This window comes from Ctenopharyngodon idella, chromosome 18 (genome assembly GCF_019924925.1).
Source record: "Ctenopharyngodon idella isolate HZGC_01 chromosome 18, HZGC01, whole genome shotgun sequence".
Classification (NCBI taxonomy): Eukaryota; Metazoa; Chordata; class Actinopteri; order Cypriniformes; family Xenocyprididae; genus Ctenopharyngodon; species Ctenopharyngodon idella.
This window is the reverse complement of record NC_067237.1, coordinates 22,723,247-22,738,183: the sequence shown is the minus strand read 5'-3', so window position 1 is coordinate 22,738,183 and position 14,937 is coordinate 22,723,247. Positions and strand designations below refer to the sequence as shown.

Sequence of the window (14,937 nt, the reverse complement as noted above, 5' to 3'; positions counted from 1 at the left end):
CCCGTTTGAGCTTCTGCAAGAACCAATAAGGTTCATTCTCGTGTGTTACGCGGCATGTTTGAGCTTCCTCAAGAACCAATAAAGTTCATTCTTGTGTGTTACGCAGCATGTTTGAGCTTCCTCAATAACCAATAAGGTTTATTCTCGTGTGTTACGCGGCATGTTTGAGCTTCCTCAAGAACCAATAAGGTTCATTCTCGTGTGTTACGCAGCACATTTGAGCTTCTGCAAGAAGTTTGTTCTCATGTGTCAAGCAGGTTCGGATGAGCTTCTGTTTATGTTTGCTGATCAATGTTTATATGTGAATAAAAACCTAAATTCAATCTGTTCATGATATAAAACGATCGAGACTCTTCCGAAAATTTGGACTAAACCGCTCAATTCATATTGGTTAGTTTTACGATGTCTTTATGAACTTTTTGAGGTAGCTGTCTATGGAGGGACAGAAAGCTGTTCTTTGGAGAACACCAAATGCTTCTTCTATCATTGCTGTGAAACCCCTCTTTTGAAACCTTTATTTTGAAACGTGTAGCTGTTGTAAAACACTTCTTTTAAGTATAAAAGAGCTTTGTCAGTCAATCTGGACTCTATACGTTAGCGTGTGTGTGGCGAGAGCGTGCTGTGCGCATGTTTGTGATTTGAAGAATGATTGACAGCTGTGGTTGTGTGTGAAAGGGTTCCCCTTTCCTCAGGATGCCCTCACTGTCACACTGCCTTTTAGCACCTTTGTTCCCATCTTCTCTCCTGAGAACAGGTCTCCGCAGTGACAGATGAGGCCCCGTTTGTGACAAAAGGGTTCTTGTGCTCTTGGCTGTCGTGAACAGACTCAGACACGCATACGCACGTCGCAGATAACCTCTATAATGCCTTCCACTTCTATACGGGATATAAATTCAAAAATCAATTAAAATCTGGCGAGATAAATGCATGTTATAAATGCATTTTACAATATGACACAAGTGTGTTTCTAAACACTTAGCCCTCCCACAGATAAAACAAGATAAAGTGATGTGCTTTATAGCAAGCAGAAGATGTAAGACAACGTGGTGTTATTTGCAGCAGGTGTGTGTTTGAAAGCTGCTGAGGAAGATTTCTAAGGAAAAAGATGAGCATCAGGCAAGGAGTGGAGTGATGTCTTGTTTACACATTAGCAGGTTGAAGGAACTCCTGCTTTTACTCTCAATACTCTCTCTCCACCACACTCCAGAGATTTCCCTAACATCCCTGTCTGCTGCTGTTCTTTCAAGCGTGACACTCATACACACATGGCCAAAGCTCCTTTGGTCTCCTGTTTGACCTTGACAGGCTGTATGGCTTTTGAAGGGCTGGTGTAAATCTACACTTGGAGAAGGTACTCCACAGCACAATTAGTTAAAAAGAGACATTATTCCCAAAATAATAGAGCCAGTGCTGTGGAACTGAAATTGGCCATGGCCGGCAGTCTGGGAGCTCTGAGCTGCGTTTTACTTTCTTGGGAATAAAACTATTAGTATGTAAATCTGTAAAGTCCCCATTATTATACTGACCCTTTTAGCTACCACTCTCATTCTGCCAATCTACTGTCTCCTATTTCCCCACTTAGCACCGCTTGTGCCTTTCATCGAGTGCATGTCATATCATAATTCATACAGCCCTGTAATGCATTATGCAATGCACATAAACAGCTGCATAGCTATTCTTCCTGTCTGTAATATATGAGTATGGATAGTCTTATGTAAATCTACGTGCCTTTCTCTTTCAGACACGCACGCACACACAAACATGCTTTTCTCTGCCGTGCACAGACACACTGCATCTCCCAACACCATCTAATGAGGTGATGACCAACCACTTGTTATAATTGCTTCAGACTCCTTTTAATTTTCAAGCTTATTAATCATATGTAGAGTTATTTAAAAATGCATAAATTAATCTTGGATTAAAAAGCCGATCAAAGCCTCAAAACAATTAAAGAGTAAGGTGAGATTTCCCTAGGGCTGGCAGTTTTATTTTAATGGAGTGTTCAGGTGATTATCACAGTTTGATGTGCAGGCTGTGATTAATGTAGGAACACTTAAATGAGTTTTTCTTTCCTTCAGTCTTGTAAAGGTAAGCATGATCCACATAATGACCCTCCTGATTCATCTCTTAATAACATTCTCTTTTTCTTGCTGTCATTGTGTAATAATAGAGGCTGGCTTTTTGAGCGTATAAAAAAAAAAATGTTGGTTTAACTTAAAAAAGTAAGTTACATGGTAGCCTTAAAATTTTGAGTTCATTGAAATTAAAAAATTGAGTTAATACAATGAAGGCGATTGGTTTAATCAACAGAAACTCAAAATATTATGTAATCTGAACCACATTAATTATTGAAGTTGATTTGAGAAAAGAAAAAATGTGTTAACAAATCATGAAAATATTTTTTTACAGTGTAGAGTTTCCTTAAAAATGTTTAAAATGTTCAGTTTTCTATCCAGAAAGCTTTTAATCATCTCTTATGCCACAAAGATTAGTTTGATTGAATGTTCATAAATCAACCTAACGTGTTTGTGATTTGCCTTCATTTTAGGAATGACACTTGATTCTTCATTTACTATTTTGTTTATTTCTGTTTTGATACTGTCGATGATTGACCAACCCAAGTGAAGCAAGTATATTAACCTTGCTGTTTTTTTGTTTGTTTGTTTTTTTAAGTCTCTGCAATTTAAAATCTTCTAGTGGAGTCTAAGCACAGTGACCCTGTGTCAAGGGAACCAAGAGTGACAAGTTCGTTTTAAAAGCCTTGTTTGTTTTGTACCTAATTTTCTGAGTTGACAAGTAAAATTACCGTAGCTGCCAGTCACAAATGGGCAGCCTCACTACATCATCAGATGACCCTACCCTGACCCTTATAGACACAGTGGAGGACAGAGACCAAGCAGCATATATAAACTTATTTTTCTGTGCACTTATTCATTTTCTTGAACTTGTGTACATTGTGAGAATTACCTAACCCGCGCCTAAACCTACCCATCACTAGGGTTTAGACAAGAATTAGCCACCTCGTAAAATTGTCGAATTGGTCATGAGATAGAGTTGGAATTACTCAGTTAAGTTACATTCAGGAGAGTCAACCTTTTGTTAGCGATTTTTTTAGGCGCAATTTAGGCCTAGCCTAAGTTTTTTGTTATTTTGATATAGGCATATTTGTCAATATTTTTTTTAGAATATATAGCTATTAGTTTTATATATTTGTCATATTTGTGCAAATAATGACAGAAGCCTACTTATGTTTTGTAGATATAGCCTTCCAATAGAGACGGCGATTAGCGTTTTTTGTTAGGCCTATGTAAACAAACGCAAAGGCGACTTCTGTTCGCGAGCGCTAGCTAGCTACATTTATCTAGCTAGCAGACTGTAATAATTTCTGTGGTTGCTGAAATGTTGAAATACATATAGCATATTTGTAAAATTAATATCTACTTTTAAAACATCCAGCTCATAAATATATTAAATAATTAATAAATAAATAATTAACCCTGACTGACTGCTTCGCCATTCACAGTCACACAGCCTTTTCATTCGCTCATTTGTAGTGCAGCTGTTGCGCCTTTCCTCGTTTGTATTGTGCAGTCTGTGCTGCACAGCCTTCACTTTTCAGTCCACCTGGGTTGACACAGCGTGCCAGTCCTCATACACAACTATTACCGGGGCGCCTTTATCAATGTCCAGTAATTAAAATGTCACCATTTAATTTTCTGGCCACACAGATCCTTTTGGAGCAATCCGCTCTTAATAAAGGATCTAATCGAAATGCTATTTCGAAGTGAAACAAAAAGGCGTTGAAACGCGGCCCAAGTGTGGCGATCGATAAAGGAGAAGAGGATTGATTTGTCTCTAAAATTAAATTTATTGGGGTCATGGTTTTATGCTGATAGCTTGTAGAAATAGTGTTTACTCTCAAGCTCCTTTCTGAGGCGAATTTTATTTAATGTTCATATTTATTTGTTTTGGAATGTAACTTTTAAAGAAAGTTTTATTTTGTCCACTTTTATTTCAAAGGCCATTAACTTGTCCAAACGAGCTGTCTAACAGGAATGAATAGGGTCACTGGAAACTCCCTGCCGCTTTATAACAACACAACACGCTTGCTCCGTGTTCTTGGTCTAATCTGTCGATATGCCAGCACGTGCAATCCAATAGTAATTAAGCTTGAAATATTGCGTTTGGCTTTTTCGGGCTTTTTACTTTTTAAAAAAAATTTATTTATTTTTATTTTATTTTTTCAACATTAGCCTCCTCCGATATTTTGAGAAAAGAAAAAATCATAAATTTGAACATTTTAATTTCTAATATTTAAAATTGTAATAGTTTTAGATTGATATTTAGCCTAAAGGTAATTAATTAGGCCTATTTGACTTTTATTAATTTATGCGTAATTGATATTCTTGATGCCTAGTAATTTAGGCAAATCTTGTTTAAATAGCTATTTTGGAGGGACTCGAATTTGCGTGTTTAATGCTCTTTTGACAACAACTTTTATATTGAAATGCTAAATAGAGAAACTAAAGTAGGCCTATCTCTTTTCCATTAACCGCTAAAAAATATGGTTGAGTTTTTTCCCATTTGAAATCATAATAATAATAATAATAATTATTACTATTATTAATTTAGTCATTAAATTATTACTTTTAGTCATTATTATTGTTGTTATTGTTATTAACTTAATTGCAGTTAACATTGCATATTAAGCAGTTTTCATTATCAATAGGCCTATCACAAGATATTAACCTACTGACATATTAAGTGTTCTTTGTTCTAGAATAGGGTCTCTAATTTCTTAAGGATCAAAAAAAGGGCTAAATTAAATATCGTCTGAGGTGTCGGATTCCCGTACCTGCCCTGAATTTAACCATGATGGGTGAGTAAAAGAAATAATGGATAACAATATGGCATTCAGCTTGGTCCCTGAATAATTTAAAAGAAGTGAATAATTACAGTCCAAAATGGTAATTATTGTTGGCGAGAAAGAAAGTCTCTTGCCTGTGAAAGTCAATAGCACTGGGCTGGGTCGCATTACTCCAAACTCCCTCCCCAGGACCTCCCTCCGCTATCAATATTGCAGAAAGCGCTCGTTTTCACATCACAAGCATTCTGGAGAGACTATCATGAACAGTTAAACTTAGCGAGGTTAAAACATAGATAAAATTCACTCTTCGCTTTAATCATGGAATACACTCTGGTATCGCTTTAAAAGCATTAAAAATAAGATATGGTGGTTTCATTTGATTTATTTCTTGACAGTCATTTGTGCCAAAAATTTCCAGGGGGGACCTATTTTGTAGCCGCAATTTAAGAGTTTATTAGGTTATTTTATTGTGATAATATTTAATTAGTAGTAGACATCCTATTGCTTCTGCATCTCATTCTCCTTTTAAGATGGAATCCACTTGATTTTGCGTTGTATCTGAAATATTTAATGCAGACACGGCTTTTAAACTAAAGCGTAACGTTGTGAATTACGCTTTGTCTTCATAAGAATGATTGCTCCTAAAAGTTAAACTAACCCGTGGGAACTTAAACATATGCGGGCAACAGCACACCCCTAACCCACACCGATCCAAATAGCCCCCGGAGACAATCATTGCTTAGCCTATAAGTCCCCCGGCACCATGCACTTTCAATAACAGTATAGTTTATTTTTAAACAGACACTGAATATAGATGAAAAGGCTCGAGGCCATTCCCCTTTTTCGTTTTTGTTTATGCACTCTTTTAATATGCTTTTTTCTTATGATTCCCAGTACACGTTCCATTTCATAACAAAATAAATTGTGAATTATGCACAAAATAAATGATTTCTTTTATCTAGAACTTCCTTTGTGTGTGTGTGTGTGTGTGTGTGTGTGTGTCTACCTGGTAAAAGACATTACAACAAATCAGTGAATTAATATTGTTTATGTGATAGTGGTCCAGTCAGTCACGATCTCGCTATAGTGTGACGATGGTCATTGACTTTGTGAATACTTAACATCGTAAGCGTTTCTCTGTAGCCTAGATCCTTTCTGCCTTTTTGTTTTGTAAACATTAGGTTTAATCTAATGGACTTAATCAGTTTACGCTTGCTTTCTCCGATTTTTTTCTATTTTTTATTTTTATTTATTAGGTTTTGGTGCGATTTAAAAGCGACAACAATAATATTCACCGAAGAGAAATCTGAGAAAATATTTTATTTCATAAAAAACTTACAACAATAACACACAGCCTATCCGTTTTCTCAGAACGCACCGTAGTAATTCCCACGGAAACTGGCATTTCACATTAAACAAACTTTTTCGTAGCCTACATACAGCATTTATACGACTACTACTAGGGTTGACTAATCTAAAGTCTCCCTAAATGCCACGCGCGCCCCCGCACACACTGGCAGACAAGCAATCACTTTCATGTGTTAAAAGATCACGTGGTGAACTTTAAACGTCTCCAGGCCTCAATGACAGCACTGACTGTCGTCCCCATTGGTCCCGAAGGCAAATAGTTAATGTAAATATGCTGGCGCTAAGTGGGAGTGCCTCGCCATTAGTTTAGCTGTCACTTGAGCGCTGTCGAATGTCTTCAGTGGTTGTGTCGTTGAGGTCCGCACTAGCATGTGGTCACCCTCCGCGCGCACCTCAACAGTAGTCGCGGGAGAGCCGAGTACGATGCAAGTCCACGCGCTCTAATAGGCCTGAAAGAAAACCGCTAAACAAACGCTCGTGGACATTTTATATCAGATCGGCGGGATTCCAAGGCGTCTGATTACCAGAACGCTCTATAGAGGACAGCGCATTTATCCAAAGGAGTCGAAGACGCATTTTCGAATACGCATTTTCCTCCACATATAAAAGGCACTTCGCGTTCTTCTGAAAAAGGTGAGATCATTTGTCCATGTCTGCGATGTAAATTGTTTTTTTAACTGTTCAGAAGCTAAAAGAACTGCGCTGTCTGTATCTTTATCCACAATTTTATCCAAATAATACCCTATAAGTAAACTGTATGCGTAGCCTAATAAAACATAAATATGTAAAATCTGTTGAAATATATAGCCTCTTTAGAGGCTATAGACATAAAATCAAATATCTATTTGTCCATTTGTAAAAAGAAAAAAAACGCATTTTTAAGTTTAACAATTGAAAACTAGAATGCAAACAAGGAGCCTGTCTTAATTATAGTTCACTTGATTTTAACAACAGATCCGATAGCCTACGTAAAGCTCATCTTTTAGTAATTACAATTAAAGTGGCTTAAAGCTTCTTACACCTTTATGCTCTTTGGCAAGGCTCAAGGAATCATTTCCTTCTGCTCTTTCCTTTATAATCACTGGTGTTGACACTACATTTGTTTGCATTTTTCGAAACGGTCTTTTGTATTGCACACAAAAAGTAAACTTGTATTGTAAACAAACGTATAAATACATTAAAAATGGGCTAAAAACGAAGCACGTCCAGAATTTCGATGCAATAAAAGGATGTCAGAGTTAATATCATTAAGACGATAATCTCGGTATCTCTACAAATCTCTTTAGACAGATAAATTCATTCAATGTGGATTAATTAAACCTGGCGGCCATTTCATGAATTTTCAGCATGTACACGTTCTTTATTCCTTTTTTTAATTTTTTTTATTAGGCTATTGCTATTATTTTATTATCGCTATAAAATTCTGTGAAATAATACATTGTTGTTGTTTTTCGTTTCTAATTAAGTATAATAGTGTCCTTAAAAATATTCTCCCTCTTCGCAGATTTCCAGGAATGGAATCTATCCCAAATCAGCTGCCGGCTGGAAGAGACTCCAGCTGTTCGCCGAACTCCAAACAAGACTTGCAGCCTTACTCTGGGCCAACACTCAAGCCGAACCAAGTCAGTGAGACCTCTTTATACGGAATACCGATCGTTTCACTAGTCATAGACGGTCAAGAGAGACTTTGCCTAGCTCAAATATCCAACACCCTTCTGAAGAACTACAGCTATAACGAAATCCACAACCGGCGCGTGGCCCTGGGCATCACCTGTGTGCAGTGCACTCCGGTCCAGCTGGAGATTCTCAGGCGCGCGGGGGCTATGCCCATTTCCTCGAGACGCTGCGGGATGATTACAAAGAGAGAGGCCGAGAGGCTCTGCAAGTCGTTCCTGGGCGCCCACAGCCCGCCGAAATTACCAGAAAATTTCGCTTTTGACGTATCGCACGAATGCGCGTGGGGCAGCCGGGGCAATTTCATCCCAGCCAGATACAACAGCTCGAGAGCGAAGTGCATTAAGTGTTCGTTCTGCAACATGTATTTCTCTCCAAACAAGTTCATATTTCACTCTCATCGCACGCCGGAGTCCAAATACACGCAACCCGACGCAGCAAACTTCAACTCGTGGAGAAGACACTTAAAACTGAGCGACAAAAACTCACCAGATGACGTGGCCCATGCCTGGGAAGATGTCAAAGCCATGTTTAACGGCGGCAGCCGCAAGAGGACGCTGCCAATCGGTGGGTCTGAAAGTTCGTCCTCGCTTAGTACGCAACGACCGGGAGGTCAGACCCAGGGGGAACCGTCTGAGGTGCCTCACAAAACCCTCAGATGTGAGGATGACAGGGGGAACGTGACCATGCCGAGCAGCATCCGCAGTTACCCCGTTATTCCGGTGCCCAGTAAGAGTTTTGGGATGTTACAGAAAATTCCACCACCGCTCTTTCCACATCCATACGGTTTCCCGGCTTTTGGATTGTGTCAGAAGAAGGATGACGGTGTGGTGATGGGAGAGCCAAACAAGACAAACCTGTCAGGAGTGTTCTGGCCGAGCGCTAAGGACAGTGCCTATCCCTCCTTTCCGATGTTTTGGCCTACGACAGGCAGCTTGGCCATGCCAACATACCACCATGCCCAACCTAAACCTCCTTCTGACGTGTTATGCACCAGACATAGTGAACTAGACGCGTCAGAGCAAAGTGACCGAAGCACGAGCACCCCTAAAGACAGTTTACTTGATAATGAACGGTGTTCCAGCACTCAGTCTACCCGGAACGAGGAGGATAAATCTGGGGACGAGAGCAGGTCTATAGAAGGAATGCCAGCCACCACCGCCAGAAAAATAAGCTACATATCTGCATTCAGGCCGGTTGTTAAAGATGTTGAGAGCATCGCGAAACTATACGGCAATAGGGGTCCGTATTCTGCTCCTCGGTCCGGCTATATGTCACCAGACTTCTTGAGTGAAAGTTCTAGTTATAGGTCGGTGTCTCCGGACGTGGACAGTGTGGACGATCCGGATGTGGATGTCGAGTCACATAAGGCGCACGAGGATGAGGAGTGTCTGCAGCTGTCTGTGGATGACCGGCGGAGTCCACAGAGTTTGACCGTAGCGCAGAGTGACGGGGTTAAGGGTCAAGACCAAGAGAATAGCCAGATCCACACTATGAGTGATCTACACACGACAAATTCAAGTGAAACGCGGTCGTCTGATTTGGAGAGTCACGACAATAAACACACGACGCGATTTGAAGTGAGTAACTAAATAGCCTACGGGACCGCGCATAATTCCTCTGATTTTTGTTTAATTAAATTTCTCTTAATATTTTTAAAAAGCAAGGTGGCCTACGAAACATGTTATTTTTAATGAAATTATTCATGATTATAGGCTATTCACAGATATTATAACCTATTATTTTTAAGCTATAAATATAACGTAAAAAGATCTGAAATCAGAATCAAGGAAATGTCTTTAAAAATACGAATCTAATTTTAATAGGATATTTTTTATTTTTCTCTTCAGCTATATTTTTTTCGATTTATTTTTAATTTATGAAGTGTATTTTCATTTTAATCCAATTTAGTACATTATTCGGGTAATTATTGTTAATGTAATACAATTTGTGAAAAAGGTGAATGCATCCAGATTGTGGAGAAAATTGTCGCGATGCTTTTAAAGCTTAATAATGAATTCAGGTAATTTGTTGTGAGTGGATATGGCTCTTCATAATCTTAGTTCGTTAAAAATGTAATTATATCAAAATAATGTTCCAGTCGAATTCTGTTCATCACATTCAAACAAAAAAATGTGAAAGTGGATAATTGCGAATAATTGTCTGCTCAATTTTACAGGTCTATGCGCGGGAAAGAGACGAGCACGTGCATCAAATGAGCACGTCTTATTTTGGTTCAACGACGACGTACCAGCGCGAAACGAGTGGTAGGCCTGTTTTCATTCATGTGGATTTTTTTTTTTTTTTTTTTTTTTTTTTTTTTAACAGAACGTTATTAACATGCCGCATTTGTAACATATTTTTATAGTTAAAGACGTGCATGAAGAAGAACCTTCGTCTACAGTGGAGGAGATGGAACCCAAAACTCAACAGGATCAAACCAGCGTCAACGAGGAGCGCCTGAAGGAACCAAATGATGGTGCGTACCGTTTACAGGACCTCCTGATATTCAAGACTAGTCTGTTGGTTTTCTTCATGCTGTTTTTGTTGTGTGTGCAGATGAGGAAGCAATGCGCAACGACACTGGCAGCAGGGGCTCCTTGATTGGGAAAAACATAGAGAACATGGCCAAAGGTAACTAAACAAAACAATACATGACTGGACATTACCATTAATCAACATATTTAACATAACTGATGAAAAAAATCATGACATCATGAGGAAAATTATGTCACAAAATATAACCTTAATTTGTTGTTACTGGAAATTATGGTTTCCATGATAGAGCGTGGAATAGCATGGTAATAAATGGTAATGAATTGATTATTTTGAAATTTAACATTTGAATAAGCTGCTTCTTTTATTTATTTTAACAGAGGAATTGCAGAAACAACTTGTGGAACAAGTGGAGCTTAGAAAAAAGTTAGAGCGTGAATTCCAGAATCTAAAAGGTAGGATGTTCTATGTTAGTTTTCTTTCTTATGTATTCTTTGCACTTTTCTAAACATATACAAGGCTATCAAAAACTAATTCTCTACATTTACATTCACGTTAATGTTCTTAACAGATGAGTTGTTTTATTTATTAATTGATTGATTGTCACCGAGACAAATTCCTTGGCAAACATACTTGGCAATAAAGCTCATTCTGATTCTGATTTTACTGGTAAAATAAGCTACAATATAAGTAATCCTAAATTGAAATGTGATATTGGTAACATTGTACATTTGTTAACATTAACTGACAATGAAAGATACTTCTAAAGCATTTATTAATCTTAGTTAATGTTCATTTCAACATTTTAATACATTATTATAATCAAAAGTAGTATTTGTTTATATTATTTAATGGACCTGAGCTAACATGAACTAACAATGGACAGTTGTATTTTTTATTAACTAACTTTAACAAAGATGAATAAATACTGTAATACATGTCCTGCTCATTGTTAGTTAATGCATTAACTAATTTTAACCTTATTGTAGTGTTAGCGTGATATATAAGAACTGAAACTTTGCAAACAATAAAATGCAGTTTGAATAGAATTCATGTTTAATGCATTACAAATTACCTTTAAAATGCTGATTAATAGTTGGTCATTTAAAATTAAATAGCTATAAAAAACTCACAGTTAAAGAATCATTTTGTCAAGTGTAAACAAGAGGGAGTCTTTCAAGAGATGCAACACAGAGTCCAATAACTTCAGCTCAGTATAGCTGAAGAGTTCTGCATAACACCGGCACATGAACCAAAATTCATGACAGTAAAAAGATTTTGCAGACAGTTTATTTGAATGTAATGCTGGGGATTAATTCTTGCTGTTGGATGGCTTTTCATCAGCACAAACTGAGCATATTTTAAAAAAAAATTGAGAATGAATGGTACAGAAAATACTGAAATACTGCAACAGAAACAAAATACTTGATCAAGTTTAGCATGAAAATGATTTAAACACAGGGGGGAAAATAGACAACTGATTCATACAACGATCCATTCAAATAAATGTTATTACCCCAAAAGATGTCATGATTGTACACAATTTTAAAACAAATAAAATAAAAAACATAAAACAGCTTCGCATATAAATATATACATATATGAATCACATATAAATAAATAAAAAATGCAGGGTAAATCAGTCAAATGAGAGAATTAATTAAGTGTCAAAACATTTTTGTAAAGCACTATAGTTTTTTATTTTGTGTATATGTATTTTGATATTTAATTTATGTTACATTTTCTTCTTAGACAGTTTTCAAGACCAAATGAAAAGGGAGCTTTCATACAGAGAGGAAATGGTGCAGCAACTCCAGATTGTCCGAGGTAAGCGTTCGACTTCACACGACAGCTTTTGTACTGAAACAACAACACACTAAACTGTTTCTATCAGAACTACTCACCAGCTTCTGTGGTCCTTTTTGGAGTTCACATGAGTTTGTTGAGTTGTTTTATATGCTACTAATCAGTAGGTTTATGCAGTTTTTCATTGCGTAAGGGAGTTGCATAGACAGGGATCCGATGGTTTTTGTCAGCTTCTGAAGTGCGTACATTTGGATGCCGGAAAAGCCCATGCACAAACCAAAACCAGTTTAGATGAGAGGGGAAAAATCCACACCTGAGATATCCTTTGTCTCTCCTGCGCAGACACTTTGTGCAGCGAGTTGGACCATGAGAGAAAGACACGATATACTATTCAGCAGAGGTTAAAAGGTAACTGATTCTGGCAAAGGCAATCAAATATTAGCATTGAAAAGACTAAAGGACGTAGCCTCAAAGGCACAGCATGACCACATTCAGAAGTGTGACCTTGAATATTTTTGATAATGTTCATTTGTTTTAAAATTTCAAATTCAGATTTGAGCCGTACTGCAGTGTATTATATCAGTTATTGTCCTAGAGCACATTTCCCCTCTATACACATACACATACACACACACACACACACACACACACACACACACACACACACACACACCAACACATAATCGTATGCCCGCTTTTGTTTTAAATGATCCATTCACTTTTTTCCCAGAAGCTCACGACGCACTACACCATTTCTCGTGTAAGATGCTAACTCCCCGTCACTGCACTGGGACCTGCACCTTCAAGTCTCCTCTTCTACCACCTTGATGGACACCTATTCAAGACATACATGTTCTTTAGAAATACTGCTGTGTCAAATAAAACTTTACTTTTTTTCCTCTGCAAAACACTGTCAACCTTTAGACCTGGAATAAGCAAGTGTGTACTGTAGTATTTTAGCTCTTACACTGTAATGAAGTCATTTTCATTTGCAAAGGAGTGTTTTCAGAGTCACTGTATGTACTGTATAATTTATATAAAGTTCTAGAAAATTGCATTATAAAAAAAAATTGACATCCCACTTAAACATATTGTCATCAGCTGTAGAAATCACTGGTAATAAGTGGCTATGTGCAATGCATATATTTGTTATGTATCCTGTGCTACTTTTTTTTAGTGATAGGTTAGGACATTTTGTTAAATTAGATGCAACAGTAATTAATGTTTTTGTATATATAATTTATTCCAAGTCCATGTCAGTTGTTTATTCTCATCTGCATATTTGTATATTATTGATGTAAAGCACTTTAAATTGGCAGCCCTATACTGAAATGTGGATTAAATGATCTTGTTTGAGTCAGTCTTTATTTCATCTTTTTTCATAACAATGAACTACATTTGCATGTGTAAGTCCCAAAGAACAACTTAACATTGATATCAAGATCTTAGTTTGAATATTCCTGCATATTCCCATGAATATGACTGTATCATTATGACAGTTTTGATCATTGTAGAAATCCAAAAGGTTTGGCTCTGGAATTCAATTAATACAACATATGCTTTTCTGAATTTTTATAATTTACTACATGTTTTGTACATGTATTCATATTGAAGGGGTGGATTTATGATCCTCATCCTTTTATTATGCCTTCTATTTTGGTTCATTCACTGTAAAAAAAAATAAATAAAATAATAATGCTGCAATTGTGACCCTGGACCACAAAACCAGTCATAAGTCGCACAGGTATATTTGTAGCAATAGCCAACAATATATTGTATGGGTCAAAATTATGGATTTTTCATATCATTAGGATATTAAGTAAAGATCATGTTCCATTAAGATATTTTATAAATTTCCTACAGTAAATATATCAAAAAATGTATTTGTGAGTAGATATGCATTGCTAAGGACTTCATTTGGACAACTTTAAAGGCGATTTTTTTTCAATATTTTGATTTTTTTTTTGCACCCTCAGATTCAAGATTTTCAAATAGTTGTATCTCAGCTAAATATTGTCCTAGCCATACATCAATGGAAAGCTTATTTTTTCAGCTTTCATATGATGTATAAATCTCGATTTCAAAAAATTGACCTTTATGACTGGTTTTGTGGTCCATGGTCACAATTAGTTTTCACAACTTAAAATTCAACATTAGAATAATATCCAGTTTCGACTTAAAAGAGCAAGTGTTCGTGCTGCCTTAAAAATTTAAGATTAATCAACTTGTTTTTTGAGTCATCACAACAAAAATCACTACATTTTGAGTTGCAACAATCATTTTTACAGTGTTGGTGATGTTTACATTTATGCATTCAGCAGACGCTTTTATCCAAAGCAACTAACATTGCATTCAGGGTACATGTAGGATACATATAGAATAAAGACAAATTTATGATTTTTGTTTAATACTCATATAACAGCATTACACGTTGTGAGTGTGCATCTGTGTCTCCTAAAGGTTAACTATGGGTGATGAAGGTCAATGACGCACCACATGTATCCATGTTTGAATTCTGAGCATTTGTAACTTAATATTAGTTTCTATCTCTACATTTTGGTTCAGCTGGTTTGTGACAAGTCTGAGGACAACCTTGAAGATAAGAAGATGCTGTCTGGTTCCTTTCTTAACTTTCACAAAACATGTACTTCATGGACAGCATCTCAAGAGATGCAGCTGCTTCACGTATCAACTCAAGATATTTAGTATGGTAAATACAAATGTTC

At 36.9% G+C, this 14,937-nt stretch overlaps 1 protein-coding gene across 5 annotated transcripts; it reads left to right on the top strand.

Annotated features, from left to right (window-relative positions):
* Positions 1 to 5,493: 5,493 nt before the first annotated feature.
* skor1b (SKI family transcriptional corepressor 1b) lies at positions 5,494 to 13,572 on the top strand. Of its 5 annotated transcripts, none has more exons than XR_007926212.1 (8): positions 5,494 to 6,868; positions 7,740 to 9,489; positions 10,089 to 10,176; positions 10,278 to 10,388; positions 10,469 to 10,543; positions 10,786 to 10,860; positions 12,162 to 12,232; positions 12,945 to 13,572. XR_007926212.1 is itself a non-coding variant. In XM_051870505.1 (8 exons), exons 2-8 carry the CDS (start codon positions 7,750 to 7,752, stop codon positions 13,037 to 13,039), a joined length of 2,262 nt encoding a protein of 753 aa, XP_051726465.1. In that variant the 5' UTR covers positions 5,498 to 6,868; positions 7,740 to 7,749; the 3' UTR covers positions 13,040 to 13,572. The 5 variants fall into 5 exon arrangements, 3 of the variants coding, with proteins under 3 accessions (XP_051726465.1, XP_051726466.1, XP_051726467.1); XR_007926211.1 differs by having other exon boundaries at positions 12,942 to 13,572; XM_051870505.1 differs by having other exon boundaries at positions 5,498 to 6,868; positions 12,158 to 12,232; positions 12,942 to 13,572.
* The last annotated feature ends 1,365 nt before the right edge of the window (positions 13,573 to 14,937 follow it).